The 23,157-nt window shown below is 38.8% G+C and overlaps 1 protein-coding gene across 1 annotated transcript in view; it reads left to right on the plus strand.

Annotated features, from left to right (window-relative positions):
* pdgfd (platelet derived growth factor d) overlaps positions 1 to 23,157 on the plus strand; it is a 56,666-nt gene that overhangs the window by 24,806 nt on the left and 8,703 nt on the right. The window contains exons 2-5 of the mRNA XM_084559219.1: positions 7,353 to 7,542; positions 9,661 to 9,838; positions 17,682 to 17,741; positions 19,627 to 19,843. Coding sequence (XP_084415345.1) covers positions 7,353 to 7,542; positions 9,661 to 9,838; positions 17,682 to 17,741; positions 19,627 to 19,843 — 645 coding nt within the window. The remainder of the gene's footprint in view (positions 1 to 7,352; positions 7,543 to 9,660; positions 9,839 to 17,681; positions 17,742 to 19,626; positions 19,844 to 23,157) is intronic.

The following is a 23,157-nucleotide window of genomic DNA, read 5'->3' on the forward strand; positions in this document are numbered from 1 at the left end:
AATTAATTTATTTCACGGACACACAAGTCAGACGAAATTAAATCACTTCACTTTGTAGCTAACATTTTGTAGTTAGTAGACGTTCCAGAATTGATAAACCATTGCGTATATGAACCCCTTGAAACATTTATTCACAGTGGTTCTATCTATGTTCACCTGACGCTCTCAGCCCGCCACCATGGGGAATTTAGTACTGTATCAGTCACTCCCACTGGTCATCACTTCAGTTGCATCATTGATTAGATCAATTTAGTCAAACATCAAAAGCTTTTCTGACTGTCCACGCTATCACTTGCTGAATTTCCCCTTCCTTCTGTGTCCTGTTGTGTCTTGGTAGGTAAAGCAGGTTGTCCACGAACGAGATGGTTTACAGTTTAGATGGACCACATGCCGAAGTGTTCTTGAGCAAGACGCTGAACCCTGAGTCCCAGTGCTTGGTACTGGTGTGTGAATTTGTGAATATGTGAGCTCTTGCGTGAACGAATGGGTAGATGTGTCATTGTGACTGTAAAGCACTTTGAGTCCCAACATGTAAAAAAGCGCTATGTAAAGAGACCATTTACCATTACCTTGCTGCCACATCACTGCTTGTCCTGTGTGTACTATAAAGGAAAAAAACACAAGTAAATACAACTATAGTCAAAATAAAAATTGATTTTCAGTATATTATTATGAAACTACAGCAATTGTAGTTTTTGGACATATAATTGGACAGACTGCCATTGACTGATCGAAAATTGAAATATAGAAGATGTGGTGTCATCTTCTTGTGTGACTACATCATAGCTTTGCATATATATATTTTTCCCTCTTTTCAAAACGCACACATAGCTCTGCCAATGTGCCATATGTCCCTTGACATTGAGCTGAAGCTAGTTAGTCTCACTTGGCTTTTGAGGGTTACCACTGAATGTTTTGTTACAAGTCTGACTTTAAAAAAAAAAAAATCTGTTTCCTATGTTTTTTGAAAGTGTTGTATGGGAATTCATATTCATTTTACCTCATTTACTTTTCTGTCCACAACTCAGTGGTCGTCCAGCTAATGGAACAGCTCTGTTATGTCCAAGTGAAAGGACACGATGCAAGTAATAATGTGTTACTTGCATCGTATTGCTTCTATAATTATACATATATATGCACTCCTGCTGTTGCTCTATAATTCATGGACATGTTCACCCCAGCTGCCTTGACATGTATGTAGCTCTCAGGTGAATGCCTATGTGGCCTGCCTAATGTACTGGACACTCCCACACACCCTTCCTTTAAACATGTACTTCCTTCTTGATCATCTCACTAGTTAGACTGGAGGATAACTGCAAGGTCCTTATGGTCTCTAAATCCTTGAACATTTTCTACTGCGCTTCAAAATGCCATCGCTGCACTCCAGCCTCCCAGTTCCCCACACTGACTTACACTGACTGCCTTGCACATGCATAAAATAAAGTGATTCATTTGTTTTTGCAAGAAGGTAGGGCTTCACCAAAAATAATGATCTGAAAGGAAAGAAGAAGATATTAAATGGAAGAAGAACTATTTATAGTGACACATGTTTAGCTTGGTCAATTAAATATTTTTCACTAAAAAATAAAAATATAAATTAACAGAGAGCTCCCCCGTTTCAGTTGTGGTCAAAAAGAGAGGAAACCAGATGTAGAGGAGATGGTGCAGGATGGAGGAATCCAAGGAAGTGAAGAAGAAGAAAGAGAGATGTGGGCAGGAGACAATGCTGACCAAAGCTGACACCCCTTGGCATGCAGCGTTCACCCCAGGGTGTGTGTATGTCTTTTTCATGCCTCTATGCTCGTGTGAGCGTGACTGAGAAACAAGGGAGAATATTTAAAGCTGATTTGTCATGAGAGAGTGACAAAACAGTGGAGCCAGCATAGACGCTGATAAGCATCACAGATGTGCATGCACACACACATGCACACGCACACGCACGCACATACACACACATACAATATAACCAACAGCTTAAAGCCAACATTTAGCCAGATGGAAAAGGCTTTGGTTAGTTCTCGAGGGTGGAAATACTCTGAGGGTGTGAGTACAGCTTCACAACCAATGCACACTGACCCATTTGTAGTGAGAAACAGATGTGCACTTGCAAACCCGCAAACATTTGCACACGCTCACCGTATTTAGCAGAAGTTTTGCTGTTAATGGGCAATGTTTTACACTCTGTTACCAAATACAAATGAATAAACAATTAAGCAGATAACTAACACTGACAGCAAACGTGTCTGTGGTAACAGTAACAGAGGGTTTGATAAGGATTCATTTACGTCAAATCAGGAATTCAGCCAGAATCTGTATCAAGTTTTACTTTCTGTTTATCCGGAGATAGTGCAGCACTAGCCCCTTGTAAGTTACAAATTCTCTTTGTTATACTGTGTTAGTGAAATTACAGGTGCTGGTAGTTGATTTTGAACATAGCTAGACTATTTGTTTCCCCCTATTGTAAGTCTCTGTGCTCAGTTTAGTAAACTGGCTGGTGGCTGTACTATTATGGTATGTTCAGAATGCCGCTGAAAAAGGTGCAGACTACATGTAATTTTCAATGGTGGACAGTGATATGCCAAAACCCTTGTTGCTGTGTGGCAGACATGACGCGCTACAAATTAGAGCTGAGCTGGCTGATATAACACAGCAACAAGGATTTTCAGCATCTGTGACAGCACCTTGGCAACAAAGTAGCTGGCACATTCTTGGTTGTTTTCTAGCTTTGTTTGTAGTGTGAACACAGCTTTATGCTTCACATTAAATAGGATCATGTTTACTTTTAAGAGTCAGTTTTCAATAAGCTCAGAGTTGGCTGTTTAGAAAAGGTTAATGGTAATAAACTGGCATTTAGTTGTTTAGCATTTACTTAGTAACTTTAAAATATATCTGTGGAAAATCTTGATATTCTCTACGGCCTCCTTTCTTTCCGCCTTCGCATTGCTTATATTAAGCTATTCAGACATTAGCATATTAAACTGCTGTGGTGCGTTCACTCTACCAGCAACAAAAACTGCAGCTCTTTCCCTCAAGCATGACAATGAACAACAATTTAAACACCAAGCATTTTTTCAGGCGCAGAACCAGAGGTTCAGAAGATTCATTTGAAGCAGACTTATGGGACAGGTTTGAGAATAGTATCTGTCTTCTCATCTAACTCTCCAGCAGAAAGTAAATTCTCTTTTAACAGCATTGCCAAATAATAATTATGAGTTTTTTCTAAACTAATTACTTAATCTCAAAGCACATTAAATCCCGCACCACAACAATTTAAAACACATCTTTTAGGTAGAAAATGGGACTAGCACCAAAAATGAAAACAGCAGCATTAGATTTCTCTTGGTTTTTCACAGCTGTATGTGTTATGTGTGTCCTGTTAGTTTGCGTTGTGGTTTATGGGAATTCATTTTGAGAAGATGAAAGTCGCACAGGATATGTTAGACAGGGTACGGCAGATGTAAGAAATAGGGTCGCCTTGTTATAAGTGATGTCCTGTGGGAGTATTTCTCTGAGTTGGAATCTATCATTTGTACTGTCACTCAAGAAAAAATTCTCTCACCCAACAGTCTGGCTTGCACAGATTTAAGACTTGGATTAAAACTAGCAGTGAAGTTTAATGTTCAGCTGTTAACTGTATGCACCCCCGTGACTTCACCAAAATTAACTTTTGATTCAGAGAGAAATATGAAGTTTAATATGTTGTCTTCCTCATCAGTTCTTTTCACAGAGACTTCAGTACTTTCTCGACACAGCTATTTTTCAGCCTCTGATGCACCATGTTGCTGGATGATTAGAGTGTGATTGGCACTTGGATCAGAAATAGATCTCAGAGCCATGAAGAACATCACACCCTGGCACTGGAGGTGGGAGAGCCACGTTTAATTAGTGAGAATTTACCCGCATGCATCCTCGCGCACATACAAACACACACATGAATAATCAAGAACCGTATCCACACTTTCATCTGCCCTGCCCCCACACAAACTCATCATACAGTCACGCAGCATCATTGTCACAGTTATTTAAGTGTCAGACCAGGAGTCTGAAAGCTTAATTGCCAGAGTCAGACATTATGTGTGTATGTGTGTGTGTGTGTGTGTGTGTGTGTGTGAGAGAGAGAGAGAGAGAGAGAGAGAGAGAGAGAGAGAGAGAGAGAGAGAGAGAGAGAGTCTTCAAATGTAGGGTTTCAGACAGTCAGTGATATTATCAGCACATCATCGTATTAACTGAGTTTGCAGTACATTAACTTTCTGTCAGAGTTTCAGGAGATGAATGTTACATAACTGGTTTAGAGCAGAGGTCCTGTAAGACACCTGTATTAATGAGACCTATCAAGTTTTGATGAAAAGTTAAAAATTAGATAGCCACATGAGCTATGATGTTACTTTAGCAAATCTTTATAATAAATCTAAAGACTGAAAACAGTAGATCATTACATTCTGATAAAATAAACCCATTATTTACGTTAGATACTGTACATAGGAGTGCAGATACTGTATTCCATCCCTGTCCTTCAAAATGTTGATCATTTTCACCTGCCGCAATGTCTTTATTTGAAAAACACATCTATGTAGGCAATACAGATTTCTTCTTCTTTAGTTTGATGCAATAAAAAAGCGAGAGCGACAAACTCAGCTGAAACTTGTGTGGATGTGATGTGCTGGAACATGACTTTACATGCATGGTTAAGCCCAGTAATGACAGCTTCTCATTTGGACAGTGCATTGGCTCTGCAGATGCTGGATCTGAACCATGTGGCTATACGATGCTGAGGTGCTGACAGACTGCAGCTTTTGTAATTTTCTGACTAATTGTAGAGAAAACATAAATAAATTGGACACATTAAATAAAAGTAAATAAAATATCCTTATATAATATTTTTGGTGGTATTTATCAGTTATAGTCTGTATAATGGATGAGTTGCATTAATTATCACAGTAGCGTGGTGGTTAGCACTGATACTTCACAGCAGGAAGGTTCTGTTTTCGAATCCATGGGCCGACTCGGACTTTCTGTGTGGAGTTTGCATCTTCTCCCTGTGTCCTGCCACTGTTAGGTTAACTGGTGATACTAAATTGGCCGTAGGTGTGCGTGTGAGTGTGAATGGTTGTCTGTCTCTCTGAGTTAGCCCTGCGATAGACTGGAGACCTGTCCAGGGTGTACCCTGCCTCTTGCCCAATGATGCCTCTCGCCCAGTGACAGCTGGGATAGGCTCCAACCTCCCCGCAACCCTTCACTGGACAAGCGGTTATAGAAGATGAATGAATATTATGATTAAACTAAACAATTAACTTGAGCTGCTGTGTGCTACTGTAGTACAGAGATAAACAGACATATGTCATTGTCCTTATATGTCTTGACTGCACTGCATATCCCGCTGTTCCCTCAGATATATAGCATCCATTGGGTTCCTCAATCCATGTGGGCCCTTCACCCATAATCACATCCTTCGTAGCTGGCAAATTGTAGCCACCAGTTTCTACCTCTGACAATTCTTGTGGCTGGATATGTAATATAAATCTCTTTACTAATCATCGAATCATTTGCATTCATTCACTCTGACATCACTGCATGATTTATATAAAGGCCAACGGTGTAACTGTTGAACAGATTTGAGCTCATTTGCATATTTTCTCATTTAAGTGTCTTCCTTAATGCTCACACAGGCACTCTCTTACCTGTGCACACAGATTAGCATGTTCATGTTAACTCGTGCTATGGGAAAAGCACATGCCCAAGCACACACACAAAAGTTGTGGCTATATGGTACTAGTGTTATGTGTTGGACTATTTTGTGGGTGTAAGCTTCGAGTTGGACACAAATTATCAAATAGCTGTGCTTGTACAAATATACATTAAAACAAATTACCTTAAAAATAACACAAATAGACATATACACACACGTAGAGCTGTGTTCCCAAGACACATAAGTGGGTTAACGTTCCTGATGCATAAGCACTTTTATGACTGAGTGGTTTAGGGCTCTGATCATCCGAGTGGAAGAATTCCATTACAAACAAAATCTGCCCAAATACAAAAATGTACACACATTTACACACTGCATATGAGTGCCAGTGCCTACAACCAACCGAACATGCAGTCTCCCATAAGGGTGCAGTGTTCATAGCTGAAGTCAGAATTAGCGGAAGGCATGACTGCTGAAGAAAGCAGAATTGGACTTAGTCTGCAGAGAACAAGGAACGAAGGGAGGAGGGGAAATGAAAACATGGGATGGGACAGGAGGAGAAACTGAGGTTTGTAATGAAGAGGTGGAAAAGAAGGCCAAAGCATCATCATCATCTCCCAGGGGAGCAGACTGTGGTGCCTTGATTATGTATTCATAATCTTGCAAAAAAAAACACACACCACTCACAAAATGCAGCTTTGTCAGCCTACTTCAGCACATAGCCTGACCTTCTGAGGGTGTGTGTTTGTGTGTAAGGACATTTTTTTTACTAGTTTTCAGAACGTCAGCAACAAAATTGTGAGGGCAATTAAATAGTTTTGCCATGCAGTGACGAAATTAGATTTACTGTATGATTGCATTGATTAGTCACGGCTAGGTATTCAGTGGGTGTGACTGTGATGTTCATTAGCACTGATAAAGCAATCATTATACTTTCAATCCAACTTTAGAATGCACCATTACAGTTTATAGAAGCAGTCAATAATGCAATAAAGATGGTAATCAGAGCCGGTGACAGATAGCAGTTTTTTTAATATTATTTTTTGTCTCTCACTGGCTCTCAGTTGTTGCTATAAAACAGGGTGTTACTCTTGGTGACTGGCCAGTTTTCAAAGCTAATGACCTTCAGATAATATATCCAAATATTACTGCTGACCCCTTGACCTTTTCTCTAGCATGTATGTAAGTTAGTAAATGGCTCAAATGTTCACTTGTACTGAAATATCAAAATCTAATGTATGTAAAGATGACAATCCCTCTAAAAGTGAACTAAGAAGCTTAGGCTGATATTAGACATTTTATTTTGCTGATATGTTGGTCCTTGCCAAAAATAACAGAAAACTGCAAGATGGATATCTGTAAAAATGTCACAATGTGTTTGATTCACTTAGAAGACAAACATAATATTTAATATTTAAATTTAAGCAATCCACTCTAAGATTGTTCAAGTTAAGTGTTTGCATGGAAATTTAAATTAGAACAAAATGTCTATTACCTATTTGTGTCTATCTGTGCAAACATCCATGAAAATGTATTTGTTTCTGCATGTAGATTTGCATTGTACTGTCACAGAGACATATCCGCTCTTTTGTTGCAGTTACAGTATAACTGGACTAAATAACTGATCAGTTGTAACCACTAATAGACAGCAATCACCTCACCACAGACTTGTACCGCAAAGAGGAAAACATCACGGTAACACCAGTGGGTGGAGCCATCCACAGCCCACGCTACCCCAACGCTTACCCTCGCAACCTGCTGTTGTCATGGAAACTGCTGTCACCGCCAGGGAGCCGCATACACCTGGAGTTTGACGGACGCTTCGGCCTGGAGGAGGCTGAGAATGGAGTGTGCAGGTAAAGCATGAGATTCGAAAAGACGTGACACAACTAACTCATGGAGTTCAGAAAAGAGGATTAGAGCAAAAGATATAGAGAGGTAAGGAGGATGATATGAAAAATGGCTTTAGAAAAAAAAATATTATGGGAGGAAAAAAGGACTGAAGTACTGAGCACTAAGAGGAGAGAGCAATGATGAATTAACACCAGCTATAAGGGAGAGAATTCAGATGAAAGAAACAGTGATTGAAGAACGATGAACAAAATATTTTGGAGTGAAAAAGAGGACAAGAAAAAACAATTGTGTAAAAGTCCCGAGTTAAAAAGGGTAGGAAGTGTTAAATATGTGAAAGTGATTTGCTAATGTATGCACACCAGCAGTAAATTGAAATTGAACGTGCGCAAGCGTAAAGACTATAAAAATGCTTAAGGTGGTGGAATCGCAACAAGAGAGACAGATATTTAAAGTTTGCTTTCTTGGCAAGAAGTATAAGAAGTTTTGTCCTTGAGGGCTGAGGGGAGAAAATAGACTTTTTAATCCCCATATGCAACTCAGCCGTCTTTGTAAGCACTTTCCCATAAAGACAAGGTGGGAGCAGCAGGGGGGTAAGAGGGGGAGGAGACATTTGGTAAGGTAGAAAGAGGGAGAAAAGGAGCTTTGTCCCGTTTTTCAAATCGTGTTTGTCACATTGACTGTGTGTGTGTGTGTGTGTGTGTGTGTGTGTGTATTTATCCGGGGGTTTGACAAAAGACTTGGACATCAATTGCTGGGATATTTAGTTATTCAAAAATGTTTCCCAAAAAATGGTTGTTGTCAGGTACCTTAGATAGTCTATTGGTTTGAGAACCCATTCTAAATTTACCCTCACAGGTCTGATCACTAAAAGCGTCTTAAGATCCCAAAACTTGCCTAAACTCTGTATGTTTATTGCCAAATTGCCAGATATGTACCATGTCCTTAAAGGATATTAATTCATGATGTTTGCAACAATGTGTGTACTTTTCCTCTAGCCATATAATCCTGTCACTGTCATGGCAGTTTGTGAGACCGTTCCAAGATTTACTCTACTAATTCATGTCTTGCTAATTACAGAGTGCTTGCAAAATATTACCAAGACCCTGCATTTGGGACTGATAAGCTCCATTTTCACTTTCTGTTTTCCTTCGGTCTTTGTTTCTTTGTTCTTTTCTCTCAGTCACTTCTTAGTTAAGAAACAACAACACAAAAAAAACAAAAAAAAAACACGGTTAGGTTAGATCAAAGTTGGTGAAAGTGCATCCTTTCAATGTGGTGCAAAAGTGAAAGATATTGTCAGAGTAATGCGGTGCACCTCAAAAATAAAAATAAAAAGGAAAATTTGCATTCAAGGACACAAATCACTTGAATTAAATTTAATGGCTGTTTCACAAATCTGTACAAGACTTGACTGCATAATTGACATTCATGCAAATTAGCAAATGTTTGCAAACCCGCACACTAAACTAAGATGATGAATGTGGTAACATTATAAACATGCCAAATAGCATGTTAGCATTAGCATTTAGCAACTAAGATGAAGGCCTTTAATAAAACACAACACAGCTCCTAGCATGGCTGTAGATTCTCTGTATTGTTTTAGTAGCTTTGTCCATATTTCTTATTCTCAAAACAATAGCTGAGATAGACACAAGAACAGCAAGAAACACAAGCACACAGGTTGTAAATCAGTCAGACTTTAGCCAGATTCATATTTTTAAGAATGAAGTTTGGAGAATTCTTCTGAAATGACAAATAATCCTTTATTGGACAGGGAAACAGCAGAACATTAAGTACGTATGTGAAGTCAATACCTGTGATGTTTAATGCGATGTCTGCTAGTCTCAGTTTTTTATGTTATTGTATTCTCAGGCCTCATCAATTAAATCAGCAAGTACATGTTAGAAACATTCTGATTCAAACTTACTACAGCTTTTCTTTTCTGTTTTCTTTCTTCCATTCATCTGTTGTTGAGGACGGACACACAAACACATTCAGCCATTCATAATGTTTTTTAACCTTACTCTTTGTCTCAGTAGTTGGGACAGGCTCCAGTCCCCATGCGATCCTTCACGGGACAAGTGGTTACAGAAGATGAATGAATCTTTGTCTCACTGCAGGTATGACTTTGTTGAAGTGGAGGACCAATCAGAGACCAGTACTATAATTTGGGGTCGCTGGTGTGGCCAGAAGGCACCACCTAGTCTCAACTCCAAAAGCAACACACTCCGAGTCACCTTCAAATCTGATGATTACTTCGTCGCAAAGCCCGGATTCAAAGTCTACTACACACTGCTGGTGAGAGGCACAAACTTATACACACACAATAAATTCTGAGCTGTAATTTGAGGTGCATATTAAAGTTTTAAATTTATCATGTGGGATTCAGTCTGACTACCACTGCAGTGCTCCAGGTAAAATGCTTCTTTCACTGCTTTACCTGTACTTGACAATAAAGAAAAGCCATAAGATGATGCGGGAAAAGATAAGAGATGAAGGGAAGGGAGAATCTGCTAACATTGTCAGTTAATTGCCAATGTGTATTAGCCAACTGTTCTTTTCTCGCAAGTCTGTTCAACAGTAGAGTACGGAGGGATACTTCCTGGAGGAGGGAGGTGTTCTCTTAAAGGCTGTCATGGATAAGCAGATTAGCTTTGTCATTCTGTCAGGAAAATGAGAGAAGAAAGAGAGAGACTGTGTTTGAAGATGTTCTCCCATCCTATAATCTAAAGAGAAAGGGACAGGGAAAGAGCAGCGGAGAGACAGAGAGGCATTTAAAGACGCTCCTGGCTTCGTTGTTTACGAGAACAGTGAAGGAAGATAGGGGAAAGACACAATATCACAGACAGGGACAAACTGGTGACACTGCTTATTACTAGAGAAAAAAATGTGGTATGAGCACAGATGGAATAAAGATCGAGACAGACAGGAAGAGCTGGAGACAGAGATACTGTATTCACTGATGATCCTTCACTTTGATATTACATTTGATAAGACTGATATTATAGAATTTTTCCCAATCTGTCAATACCACCTGTCTTCCTAGCGATAAAATGTTTAACCCAATAGCGACAGCTCTTAGAAGGTTATACTCATTGAACCTGGGGTTGCAACAGGTAACCAATATTTGAGTTAAATAAGCCCTTAACTACCTCAATAAAATCCACTACATGGCAATGTCACTGCATTCAAATTCAAATCATGACAAAAAAAAGTAAAAGCACCCCATAATAGAGTAGTTGCTGAAATGAACCTACTTACTTTCCAACACTGCGTAAACCACAAACAGCTTTCTTATCTCTCCCTCACAGACTCTCGCTACTTTTCCCTGTCGTTCCTCCTCCTCAACCTTTGTTATTTCTCCTCTGGTCAAATAATCATCTCTCTACATTTAAACATAATCCAAGACTTGGGGCTTATCTTGTTTGATCAGTTATACCCATTTTTCAAAGAGTTCCTGTGTTTGAGTGTGTGTTTACGTCTTTCATGCATGCACAAACACTCACACATGCACACTGCTTCCTTTCAGCTACACTGAAGCTCTGTGTGTGGCTTAATTTAGCAGGTCTAATTTGTTCTCTCCAGACCTGTCAAACAGATAAGAAGGAGGAGGAGAGGAGGCAGAGAGAGGAGAGGAGGAACAGGGAGACTGAAAGAGGCAGAGGGAGAATGAAAAGAAGCAGCATTGGAAGGAGAGAACAGGTGTCTGAGATGGTATCAGCATGTCAGCTAATGACTAAAACAACCTGAACGAAGAGAGACAAAAAGAGGGAGAGAAAGGCAGATGTGAGGTGGTGAGTAATAAGGAGTAGACTGAGGTGGACTAGATAAAAGAAAACCCAAAAGGGAAAGACAGAAAAGAGAGCTAATAAGGACCAAAACAAAACACAATTTTACTGTTAAACTCCTGCCATGTTTTAAATCTCTCCAAATGTTTTTTTTTTTTTTTTTTTTTTTTTTAAATCTACCTAAATTTGTGTCTGTCTGGTAAAAAGTTTTCCCAATTCCTTTGGGTTTTTCATATGTCGAACCTAACACCATGTCTACAAAGAAAGGGTACTGTGAGCAGCACGTCAGCAGAGCAGCAGCAGCTCACGTACTCTCTGTATCTACAGACAGTACTGAACAGTTGAAACTCGCTATTATTTTGTTCAGACACGTTCATAAAATGCAGGAAAATAGAATGAAAGCATGAAAACATACTTAACACCACATTTATGGGGGCATTGAGCAAGGTGAACAAGAGCTGCCTGTGTTGACAGATGGACTGATTAAAACAGGAACACATGTATACGTTCCATGTAAGATGAACGGTTGACAACTGCAGCTGAACAGCTTCTGTGTGGGCGCAGCTTGGGTACAACCAGGTGCAGGTCTCCAAAGATATTGTTCCAGAGCCACATTTTTTGGATCTATAGCTCTAATACAGAAGTGGCTTTTAGCACAATCTCAGTGTTGACCCAAGAATAATGTGTTCTCTGAAGCAAAATGGACAACCCTGAACTGTGAAATGCAGGAAGAATAACAGTACATGGCTGCTTGTTAAACCTCAGGAGCCTCATACTGCTGCGTTGTTGCCGGTTCTCTTTCTTTAGACTACTTTTGTTGCAGTTTTTGTTGTATATCTAAATCTTAGTTAGTTCACCCACCACAGGATATCTGTGAATAAGAGAAATATGTGGCATAAATTTGACAAACATTTCAGCCTCATGGAGAAGGGATCAATACTGATTTGCGGGTAGCTCATGAAAATCAAGACACACTGTATTCAGATAACTCAGATGCAGCAAAAGGAGATGTCCACAATATGCATGTGGCCAAATGTAAATTAAACTGTGTTAAAATTCATTTGCATTTTATTCGAATAAGATATATTTTAAATGACAATTGTAAATAAGGTTTAATCAAGTTGGCCGGATTTCATTATTTTTTTTAAAACATAATAATAATAATAATTCATGCACACTGAGTTTGCCTAGCTTTTGAAATAGGACCTGAGCTGACCATTATGTCTGAACACAACCACAAAAAAATAATAATAAAAAAAAAACCCTGCTGCACTGCACTGCAGTCAAACAGAATCCTTACTCATTATTCATGTCACTGTTTTCTCCAAAAATTGTTCTTTGATCCTTTTCAAATCTTGTTTGATTCAAATGAAGTAATGAATGCTTCTGATTGCATAAGACACACATTTTGTGAGCTATTTCTTTCTTTGAAAAGGTTCATAAAGTTGCATATGAGTGCTCAGATCAACACAGAACAAAAGTCAATGTCTGGCTTTAAAACATTATAAATCTTTATATTTGTTTGTTTTGTTCCATATATATTTTCTTAAAATGGTGATTTTATTGTCTGAGATAATACAAGACACGTTGTTGTTTTTATTTCCGCTGCTGGCAAGTGTTACGATCTAAATGGAGATAATGTAATCCAAATGATCTTGCAGAATCACACTGAGTCATTTAATATGTGTGCTCCCAGTCCAGATTGGACGTCTATAGAGTCCAAGAAATATGAACTTGGATGAAGCCAAAACAGAGCTACATCAATAGAAAACATCACACCTGTTTACATTTGGGAAAATATACTTCACACAAACGTATCAGAGGAAACTACACAGAAGGAATCAATACTACATTAGAAGATCGAGGATTTATACAGAAAATTCTCAAAGATAGATAAGACAACCTTAATGTGGTGAACGTGATTTATCCACTAGCTGAAATGTCTTCTGGCTGTAAGAGAGATAACCGCTCATGTGTGGTAAAAGTCGACAGGGAAACGCTCTAGCCTTCTTTGCCATCTACCACACACTTAATCCTCAGCTGCTCCAGTGTCCAGCTGTACAAAATGGAGGTTGAAAAGGGCAGCTCCCTGATGTCCCTTCCACTCGACTGCTACTGTAAATAAGAATTCCTTCCCTCTACACCAGTGAATATGGCAATGCTGCTTGAAATATTACAGTTTGCCTGTATAACAAATCTTCATAAATCATACAATTCAACAGTTCACCTACAAAATGAGCTTGTTATAGCAAGCTGAGAAATGCCCTGTGTGTGTGTCCTCCAGTCTGCTTCTTCTAATTGTTGCTTTTCTCAGAGTTGCTACATTAGATGTAAAGTATAGATAGTTTTATTCATAGCCTCTGCCTTTTCTTTATTGAGCGATCACAAATTCCAAAATTTAGAAACATTTATATATTTTTGCTTCTGATTTTTTTCAATGCTTTTGCTGCCCTTGGCTGAGGTTGTGTGTTCTTTGTAATTTTATGATAATAATGAGAAAAATGTGGGGGAAATTTTTTTTTCAAATTTTTTAATTATGCTGCACGGTTGGGTAGTAACTGATTACATGTAATCTAGATTACGTAATCAGATTACAAAAATCAAGTAACTGTAATCAGCCCAGACTACAATACAAAAATGCGAAATTAGATTACAGTTACATTGTTGGGGATTACCTGATTACATTTTATCATGCAAACAATGCAACTTTTTTATGATAGCCTAGCCAGTGTTTTCATTTGACAAGCAGCCCATTTGTTTGTTCACTAGATGTCATTATCATCCATTTGCCTGTGTAGTTTCTTGACAAGAAAAAGGTTCAAATCAAAACCCAAGATGGAGGAACCGTCAACGTCAACCAACCCAGATAGCAAAATCAGATTGGCAGATAGCAGACCGCTGGTGGCATGCCACTTGTGGTCCACCGTTGGACCACCATCTCTTGAAATTTAACTTATCATGAATATTAAGAAAATACATGAAATGTTATTAAAGTGATGGATGAAGTATAACTGAATAAATGAAAAAGGTTTTAGACCAATAGTGACAAAATATTGGGGCATTTGACGACAACTCGCTCGCGGACCGCCAGTGAACCGATGAGCAAAACTCCAGCGGACTGCCAGGTCTATCCCCAGTGGGCTGACGGTGGTCCGCCAGCCTCTTGCTATCTGGGAATAGACCTGTTCCAGTCGGCAAAAATACGTTCAGTACTTGGCAACATCGCCACAACTTTGAATTAAAGACAGAGGAAAATAAGATTGTGTATGTCTTGTACAAGTTGTGTAAAAAGTAATCCTAAAGTAATCAGATTACGTTACATATTTTGGGTAATCCAATAGATTACGTTACTGATTACAAAATTTGCCATGTAATCTGTAATCAGTAATCGATTACATTTCAAAGTAATCTGACCCAACCCTGTTATGCTGTTACATTTCCCGCTGAATTGTTAGCTTCTGTACATTCTAGACACTAACCTTAGCACCAGTGTTCTCACAACTTATGGTTGATGTTATAACTTCAGTACCAAGCATTTGTGCACCTGAGTTCTCATGTCTTAACCACATAATCACAATTTTAATTTACTGGAAGTTATTTGTATTTGTAAATTTAATAATATGATCATTTAATAATACCATATAATTGAACACAGGATTTAACGCAAAAAACTGTTTAATTTTTCAGTAAAATGTCCCTCTATAAACATGACTTTAATCCTATTTCTTCATAGTCATCTGATTCTGTCCAGGGTGTACCCCGCCTCTTGCCCGATAACAGCTGGGATAGGCTCTAGCCGCAACCCTTCACAGGACAAGCGGTTACAGAAGATGAATGTTTGACTGGTTATCATTCACCAGAACAGGATTTCACCACAAATCCAGGACTAACAAGTCAGGCTACTGAATATGACTTCCTTTTTTGAGATGCTTGTAAAAAAATAGAAACATTAAATGCACCAGACCTAAAAGAGCAGTTTCTGAGCAGTATCCTAGCTGTCGTCGAGTGAGAGGCGGGGTACACCCTGGACAGGTCGCAAGTCTGTCGCCGGGCTAACACAGAGAGACAGTTTATTAGGCTTTTTTATTGCTTTACGTTTTGTTCAGCTAAGCAAACGAAACTGCAGTTAGAAAACCTACCTTATTTTTTTGATGAGATTAAAACACAAAACTAATCTACTTTCAGATGAGGAATATATGCTACTCCTTTGCATATGAACAAAAACACAATCAATAAAAAGTAACAAACCCTGCCCGTGCTCTGTAATGATGTCTCTTTTTTAAAAGCAGGACCAGGAATGTGTAAACACACATTTACACACGCACAAACCATTACTTCCACTGGCCACTGCATTGACTTAAATACATTTCCTAGAATTTTACCCAACCCATAACCACTTAGCCCAGTATTGACCTAAGTGTTACTTTTCCTCAGCGTTAAACCACATCTTCACACTCACATTTAAAGATTTATGTCCCCACAACATGAGTAATACAAGTGCAGACACACACATGCTCTTACAGGAAACCTTCTGACCTCAACTGCAGCAAGTTCGAGTGTGCTTTTATGTGTATGAGTACATTTATGAAAAGGCCACATCCGAGAATCTGTTAAACTAAAACCTCTGCAGACTGACTGACACACACATACACACTAAGACAAAGTGAGGGGCAGCACATGTTTGAAGTGTGGTCGAGACAGATTTACTGTTCCACATTGAACAGAGATGGTATTTAAAACTCTTGACTTGGAGGGATTTGATAGGCGGTGAGATTTTATATATGTGTAAAGAGTACGATCCCAGAGTGTGTCTTCACGTGTGTATGCATGTGCGTTTAAAGGAGAGAAAGACAAAGAATGTGCAAATGTGGGCCAAATATGTCAGTCAAATGAGTTTATCACGTAGACATGCTTTGACCAGAGTGTGCTCTCTCTCTCTCTCTCTCTCTCTCTCTCTCTCTCACCCACTGACACACATGCACTTATCCAGAGGCATGCTCCGACCAGCTTCATTGGAATTTTTTTTTAGGGTTTTGCTGACACACTGACAGTGTTATCAGCTCGACAGGCAGATTCCTGAATATCTTGGAAAGCATGGGACGATCACTCCACCCTAAGCTTTTCAAGTCGTGTTTGAGGGAAAATATTTCAAAAGTAAAAATGTAATAACACTGAACTGATGGATGGGAACGTTTATCATCTGGGGATCATGATCTTCTCCTAATCCTTTACATATGGTTTTAGTTGCCTCGCCTCAGCCACCACTGACAGTAACTGTTTTGTAGAAACAATAGGAACAACACATTGTGAGTAAATTAGAAAATATGTGCAATGTGACAGAGGGTCATACTAAGGGTGAGAGAAAAAAATAATCTAAAAATGCAATGTAAATACAGTGTTTTTATGTCAGCCGTGGATCTCATGGAACACATCTTTTACTAGAAAAGTCTTTCCACAAAGACCAGAATGATCTAATGCTTGTGCAGTCAGTGCGGTGCAAAAAGCCACATAGGGAAGGGTGGGGTGGATAAGCTTAAAAAAACTCTGACTTTGCCACTGAAGACTTGGGTTTTGATCATTGTAATCTTTCTAGAAGAAAAGAAAATCATGCACTTTCACAGCCATCTCCATCTTGTCTTAATTCAAACCTTTGACTGCATCCACCTTTCACTTGAAACAACTACTGCCTTAATTATGCGTACTTTTAAGCCTTAATGTACTTTAGTAGGTGAGTTACATTACAAAATTCACCATACAGTTCTCATAAAGGGGAAAATTAGCTATGGAGACCAAACAAGGTTGTACCAGACTGTAAGCATGTTTATTATCTGCTGTAAAGTTTGGTGTTTAAAATGGAGATCTACAGGGATTAGGGTTAAGGATCCCTTTCAAAGCTAGAAGGCCATTATTGTAACTGCAATTTTGGCATTTCCTTGTCTGCCTTATTTTTTCATCCCTGGAGGTTCCTGCTTGTTCTAACCTGACCTTACCCATTATTAGTAACTTATATTCACACGACTAAGCATATTAATTAAACTAAGGCAGTAATCAGCTATAACCCTTTCGCTTATCGATTTGTTCTTTCTAAATTTTATATTTTAAAAGATTATTTATGTCTTGGGGAATTATTTGCACTGGTTTTGTTTCACTTGATGGCCTTAATCAATCAAAATCAAGCTGCTTTTATTGTACACTTAAAAGCTCCATGACAGGAATGTATTAAGGCACTAAATCACCTTCACAGGGCACACAAACTAATGTTTTCATTCATTATTGATACATTGTTGTTGTCTTTTGTGTATTTTTTTTATCCAGTGTTTGCTCAACTTATTTCTTTTTTTCCATGTCTACAGTATGATTCTCCTCTGCCTGCATCCAACAGCAACTGGGAGGCTGTCACTATGCCCATGTCGGTGAGTCATGAACACACACAGAGACACACACTTACATTATGAGTTAAAATCCTAAAATTAAAATCGAGTAGCCAGGCCTGCGTCTTTTTTGTTTGTTTTAATTGTCAGCATCAGGATCATACAGTTTTTATTTCAAACTGACATCAATGTTTTTTTTTTTGTTTTGTTTTGTTTTTGTTTTTTAAAACAACAGCTTTAAATGTCCTTCCAAGCAGTTTTAATCACCATTACTTGCCTTCCAACCTCGTCACCTCAAACATAAGTCTATTCATAAGTATACTAGGAACAATGGCTACACTAATAATTCTGACATATGGTCCATTTGCATATGCCAACCCAACACCCACACAAGATACATTCATGCATGCATGTACTCTATTATGCATGAGGCTTGGAATATAAATTGACATGCTTCCTTAGACTAATGTTTTTATAAGTACATGGAATCGGTACAATTTGTGTCGTGTGTTTAAGAGCGGTGGAGTTCATTGACATATGTGATCATAATAATTAGTGTGCGATGAGCTGTATGTAAATTTTTATGCATGGATTGGTACTAGTTACACTGTATGAATCTGCAACATCAGTTTTCTCAGTGTTTTACATAAAATGTGTGTTGGTAACCATTTCATATTACTGAGCATTAACATAACTCACAGATTAATGATAAAGATCTGTATACTGAGTTTTTTAAAAGTCCATAATAAAGTAAATACAAATCAGAATGGCAATACATGGTTATTTGAAATGTAATGCTCTGGAGCTTTGGTTTTTAAAGTTGTGTTTTTGTGTGATAAGATATTTTACACAAACGAATCATGAGGATGAACTTCTACTAAAATTATCATTTGTACTTCGACTGAGTGACTTTAGTTCTTACAATAAATATTGACAAATGTAAAGTCTCTGAGCAGTTCTGTATGAATGTTAGGCTCAATGATGAAGTCTCCTCCATGAGCTGTAGAAACCTGCTCATTACTTACCTTTGTCCTTTTACCTGTGCGAAAGTCATTGCTGATTATGACACCTCACATCACTGCTATAATAGTCCTACATGTCATAAGACTTTGACTGCAGTTGCTTTCTATCTAGTTAAGAGGGAGAGCTGCAGCCATTCGAGAATCATCTGTATGTGATGAGAAATTTTTATTGTCATTGTCCAGTAAAAAAAACTACAAAATGTAGTTCAGCAGGTCTTTGGTTCAGCAGCAATAAAAATAAAAACTATAGCAGCAACACATAGGAAAATCAATAATATATACAAGTAAAAGCACACAGCAGCACACACATGAATGTGAATGATAAACACATGAATGATGTGCTGATAAAAATCTGTTTCAGAAGTGTGTCATGCAAGATTAATTAATTAATTAAAAGAGAAACTTCCTGTTTAATTATCTGATCTTAATAAAAGCATTGCTGCTGAAATTGTGAAGCTAACAATATCTACAATAAAAAAGTTGTGTGTGGGAAATGAATAAAGATTAAGGAAGAGTGGAGAGTGAAGCTCATGCTTTTAACTATGTAATAATGAGTCAAGTTCAGACACCCAGGATTGCTCTTGTCACTGGACGCACTTATACATTTGTGATGAAGCCCTGTATACAATATTTCCATCATAGTAAACAGTTCAACAACAACCTTATAGTAAAATCCAGCGCAACCATGTGGTTCTCAACCAACTCAAAACATGATGTGCACTGAATAGCTAGTAATCCTTTCAATGTTACTACTGTATATCACAGTTCTGTGCTACATAATGGTGGAAGAGACAATAAAGCGACTATACCAAGAAGGATTTGGCAAGGGCCCCATTGATTTTGATGTAGATGAATTTAGGATAGGTGTACATGTGTCTTTACCTTTTGGCCTTTGCTCTTTGTAGGACAGTGGTGGAGGGAAGATGTCAGCAGCAGTCACAGCGCAGGCTTCCTTCTCGCTGGAGGATTTAGACAGAACCATAGCTGCCTTTGACACTGTCGAACAACTTCTCAGATCCCTGAACCCACACACCTGGAAGCAGGACCTGGACAGCATCTACACCCTAACACACATACATTATAGATCCAGGGCCTATCATCTGGCAAGCAGACATAACAAAGGTAAGATAGACACATACATACATACTGTCCAAGTTTTACAAGCCATGTGAGCCCTGAAGCATTCTGTATCAAAATCAGAAAGACATGTCTATTATATATCAATATAAACATATGTTCATCATCTCTGTTACTTTATCAGTATCTGTGACATCTCCACATACTATATTTCCACATTATTGTAGCATAGACGTTTACACTTTTGTTTAATTAGAATTACTAAAGCGTAGACCAGCATGATTCAAGAGAAGCCAGCTCTGTATAACTGTTTGCAGCTCTTCCTAACTTCCCAGGCTCATAGCTAAAAGTAGCTCTGGTTTGGTTTGGTTTCACCTTTTGAACAAGGAATGTGTTCTGGTGCAACTTTTTGGTCCAGACACAAAGGATGTGAGGCAGAGCCGGCTCTGGTGCCCTAGGCGAGATTACGGTTTATAAAATTGTACACATCTTCCTTGCAGTAAAGGCATCTTTGTTATAATCAAATCATACCTGGCTAGAAACCTCATGAGTGATGCTTATTAAAGCAAGTCCACTGAGACTCTCTGGGGACATTGTGGATCTCAGGAATGTTTTGATGAGTTTCAGTTTGGAGAAGCTCCTCTCTGTAGCAGCTTCTAGAGGCCTATAGTTATACAGTAGCTACAGTATCTACAGTAGCATCACTGGGCAACTTTGCTTTATTTCAGCTTAGCTAGGCTCTGTCTAGTACAAATGAAAAGTCAAACAGCATTTTCTAATGTTAGAAAAGACGACATACCTCTTCACTTTGCCCTCTTTCCCGCCTCTTCTTTTCGCCACTTTCTGAAAGCCGCACCTGAGGGCTTGGACGGACTTTTCATGATGACAGTATCAGTGTGACAAATATGACTTGTAATTGGCGTCTGTCAATAGGAACCACTACCTGAGATATGCACCGATAACTTGTCCCATCCCCCTCTTCCACAGTATATGGTGCAGGACAGATTCAGGGCTAGGACAATCAAATAATGAGAAACAACAGGGAAGGTTGTTGTTGTTTATTTTTTCTGTATCTGTTAATTTTTTGTTTTCAAGACAGAGCACGAGTTAAGGGCGCCAGTCAGGGCAGCAAATTATTACTATTATTTGTTTAATTTTATTTATTTATTTAAACGTTTTTTTAGGCCATATAGGCGCCCTGGGCAGCCGCCTATATGGCCTTTGTGAAGAACCGCCTCTGATGTGAGGCAACATCACAGCTTGCTTTGTTGTCGGCCGTTGTTTGATGTTGGTTTAGTGTGTCCTTCATCATGTATTAATATACACTACATTTTATCCAAAATTGAGCTCCAAGTTGATTTAGTATCTGTCTGAATTACCAGCAGAACAATGTGCAGCCAATAAAATATTATTATTGGTTCTAATATTCTATTGGTAAAGGGGTTGTATTGTCAAAGCAGAGACTGTGCAGAGCTGTGTTTCACAATGCAGCATGAAAATAGTAACTTGCTGAACTAGTAGTTAATTCAGAGTTAATTTACTGGCAATGAAAAACATGATCTACTCATCCCATTTTATTGTTGTGCAGATGGCGATTCTTAGTATTTCTCTGCAGACTGGTGCAGTCTTTGCTCACATAGCCTGTACTCAAGTGGAGCCTTGTGCTGACCGAGACAGACTCACACAGCAGGAGGCCCTCTCTCACATAGAGGGCAGCTATACTAAAAAGTCAGTGGTACAGCACTGCAGAGGAGAAAGTCCACAGCTCTGTAATTTGAAGGCATTCAATTTGCGCTTTAATGACTGTGATGGAGCGCCATTACTGTTTTACTATCATATATAGCACGGATGACAGGCGATTAAAACACGGTAAGGAACAGATTTATATTTAGCTGAAATCACACTTTCGTGTGTCACTTAAAGCAGAGTGCTAGAATATAATTACTTTGATGGTTGAGTGTGTCTATGCACACTTAACTTGACATTTAGGATGTAGTATAAAATAGCAGAGGAAACATAACAGTGGAAACAAAAGCAAGAGAATGCTGGCCATTTTTGGAGAGCATTTTTCTTTTCTTTTTTTTATCTTATAATGCATTTCTTTTTCATTTTTCTGTAAATACAATAGACTTTTTAAAAAAAAAAAAAAAAAAAGCTCCTGACTAAGTTGTTGCGTCATCAGATAAGCAGTTTGCCCTTTGGTGGGTTTCATAGTGAGTCAGTGACAGACTCAAGGCGAGACAGGACCAGTTCAGGGCAGTTCTTTACTGTGAAGTCAGTGCCAAAGACCTGGAGTCACTGAGGCAATAGATTTTGTCCTTAAGATGCACAGCGAGAACAGATGTGTTTCAGCAGATAGGAAAATGAATATGATCACACACACTATGATGGAGAGTGCTTATGTGTGTGCGCCTGGATAAAAGTATTCAAGCTTGCAGCAGACTTCCCATCTCGCTCACCTGCGCCTTTGTATCTCTCTCCTGTGCGCCCTTTCTCTCTTTCTACCCGAGGGCTCTCCTGTTCCTTAGTAAATATTTGTGCTTGACAGCAAATCCATCTCTATTTATCAGTTCATGTGTGTGCTCAGCCGGTATCAGAAGTCTCCGTACGAGGGGGCATTTTGCAGGACTACCTAGAACTGCAGAGGTGCAGCAGCTCTTTGATACACCAGTGAAGCTCTCTTTAATTGGAAATTCAACCTGTGTAGCAGAGCAGAAATCTGCCACAGTCAGCAGCTTGACTTTGTTTTCATTAAGACGTGCACAATGGCTGACACCCACCTTTGTTCTTGAAGGACAGCAAGCCCGGTGAAAATATTAATTGGCACACTTTTAAGTGACCTGCGCACATTCCGCTTCACTCATGAATACATTCAATTAAAATCCTAATAATGCTCAGAAATCAAAGATTACAGTCTGTACATTTTGCACACACACACACACACACACACACACACACACTGTGTGTTTTTCATGTTGGTTCCTGTGTTAAAACCATTCTTTCAGCCTTTCTCTTTACTTCCCTCTACAAGCTGAGGCGGTTCCACACCACTGCTTTTCTGAGATTACTCTTACAGTAAACAGACACACACTCAGCCCTGCAAGCACACACGCTTACACACACACACACAGCACCCTGTGTACAACCTGTGCAAGGCAGAAATGATGGGTTCACTGTCAAAAAAAAAAAAATCTTTCTATTATTTGAGCAGAGATAATTATGTATAGCAGAATGATGGGTCTAGTCTGAAGTCCTAGATAATGAGATCAGTTGTTAATGCTTAATATTCACTGCTTGATGTTGCAGTATATGGTGCAGGACCTTAAGATGTATATTATACATCTTAAGAAAGGTGCAGA

Source organism: Chelon labrosus (assembly GCF_963514085.1).
Source record: "Chelon labrosus genome assembly, chromosome: 13".
Classification (NCBI taxonomy): Eukaryota; Metazoa; Chordata; class Actinopteri; order Mugiliformes; family Mugilidae; genus Chelon; species Chelon labrosus.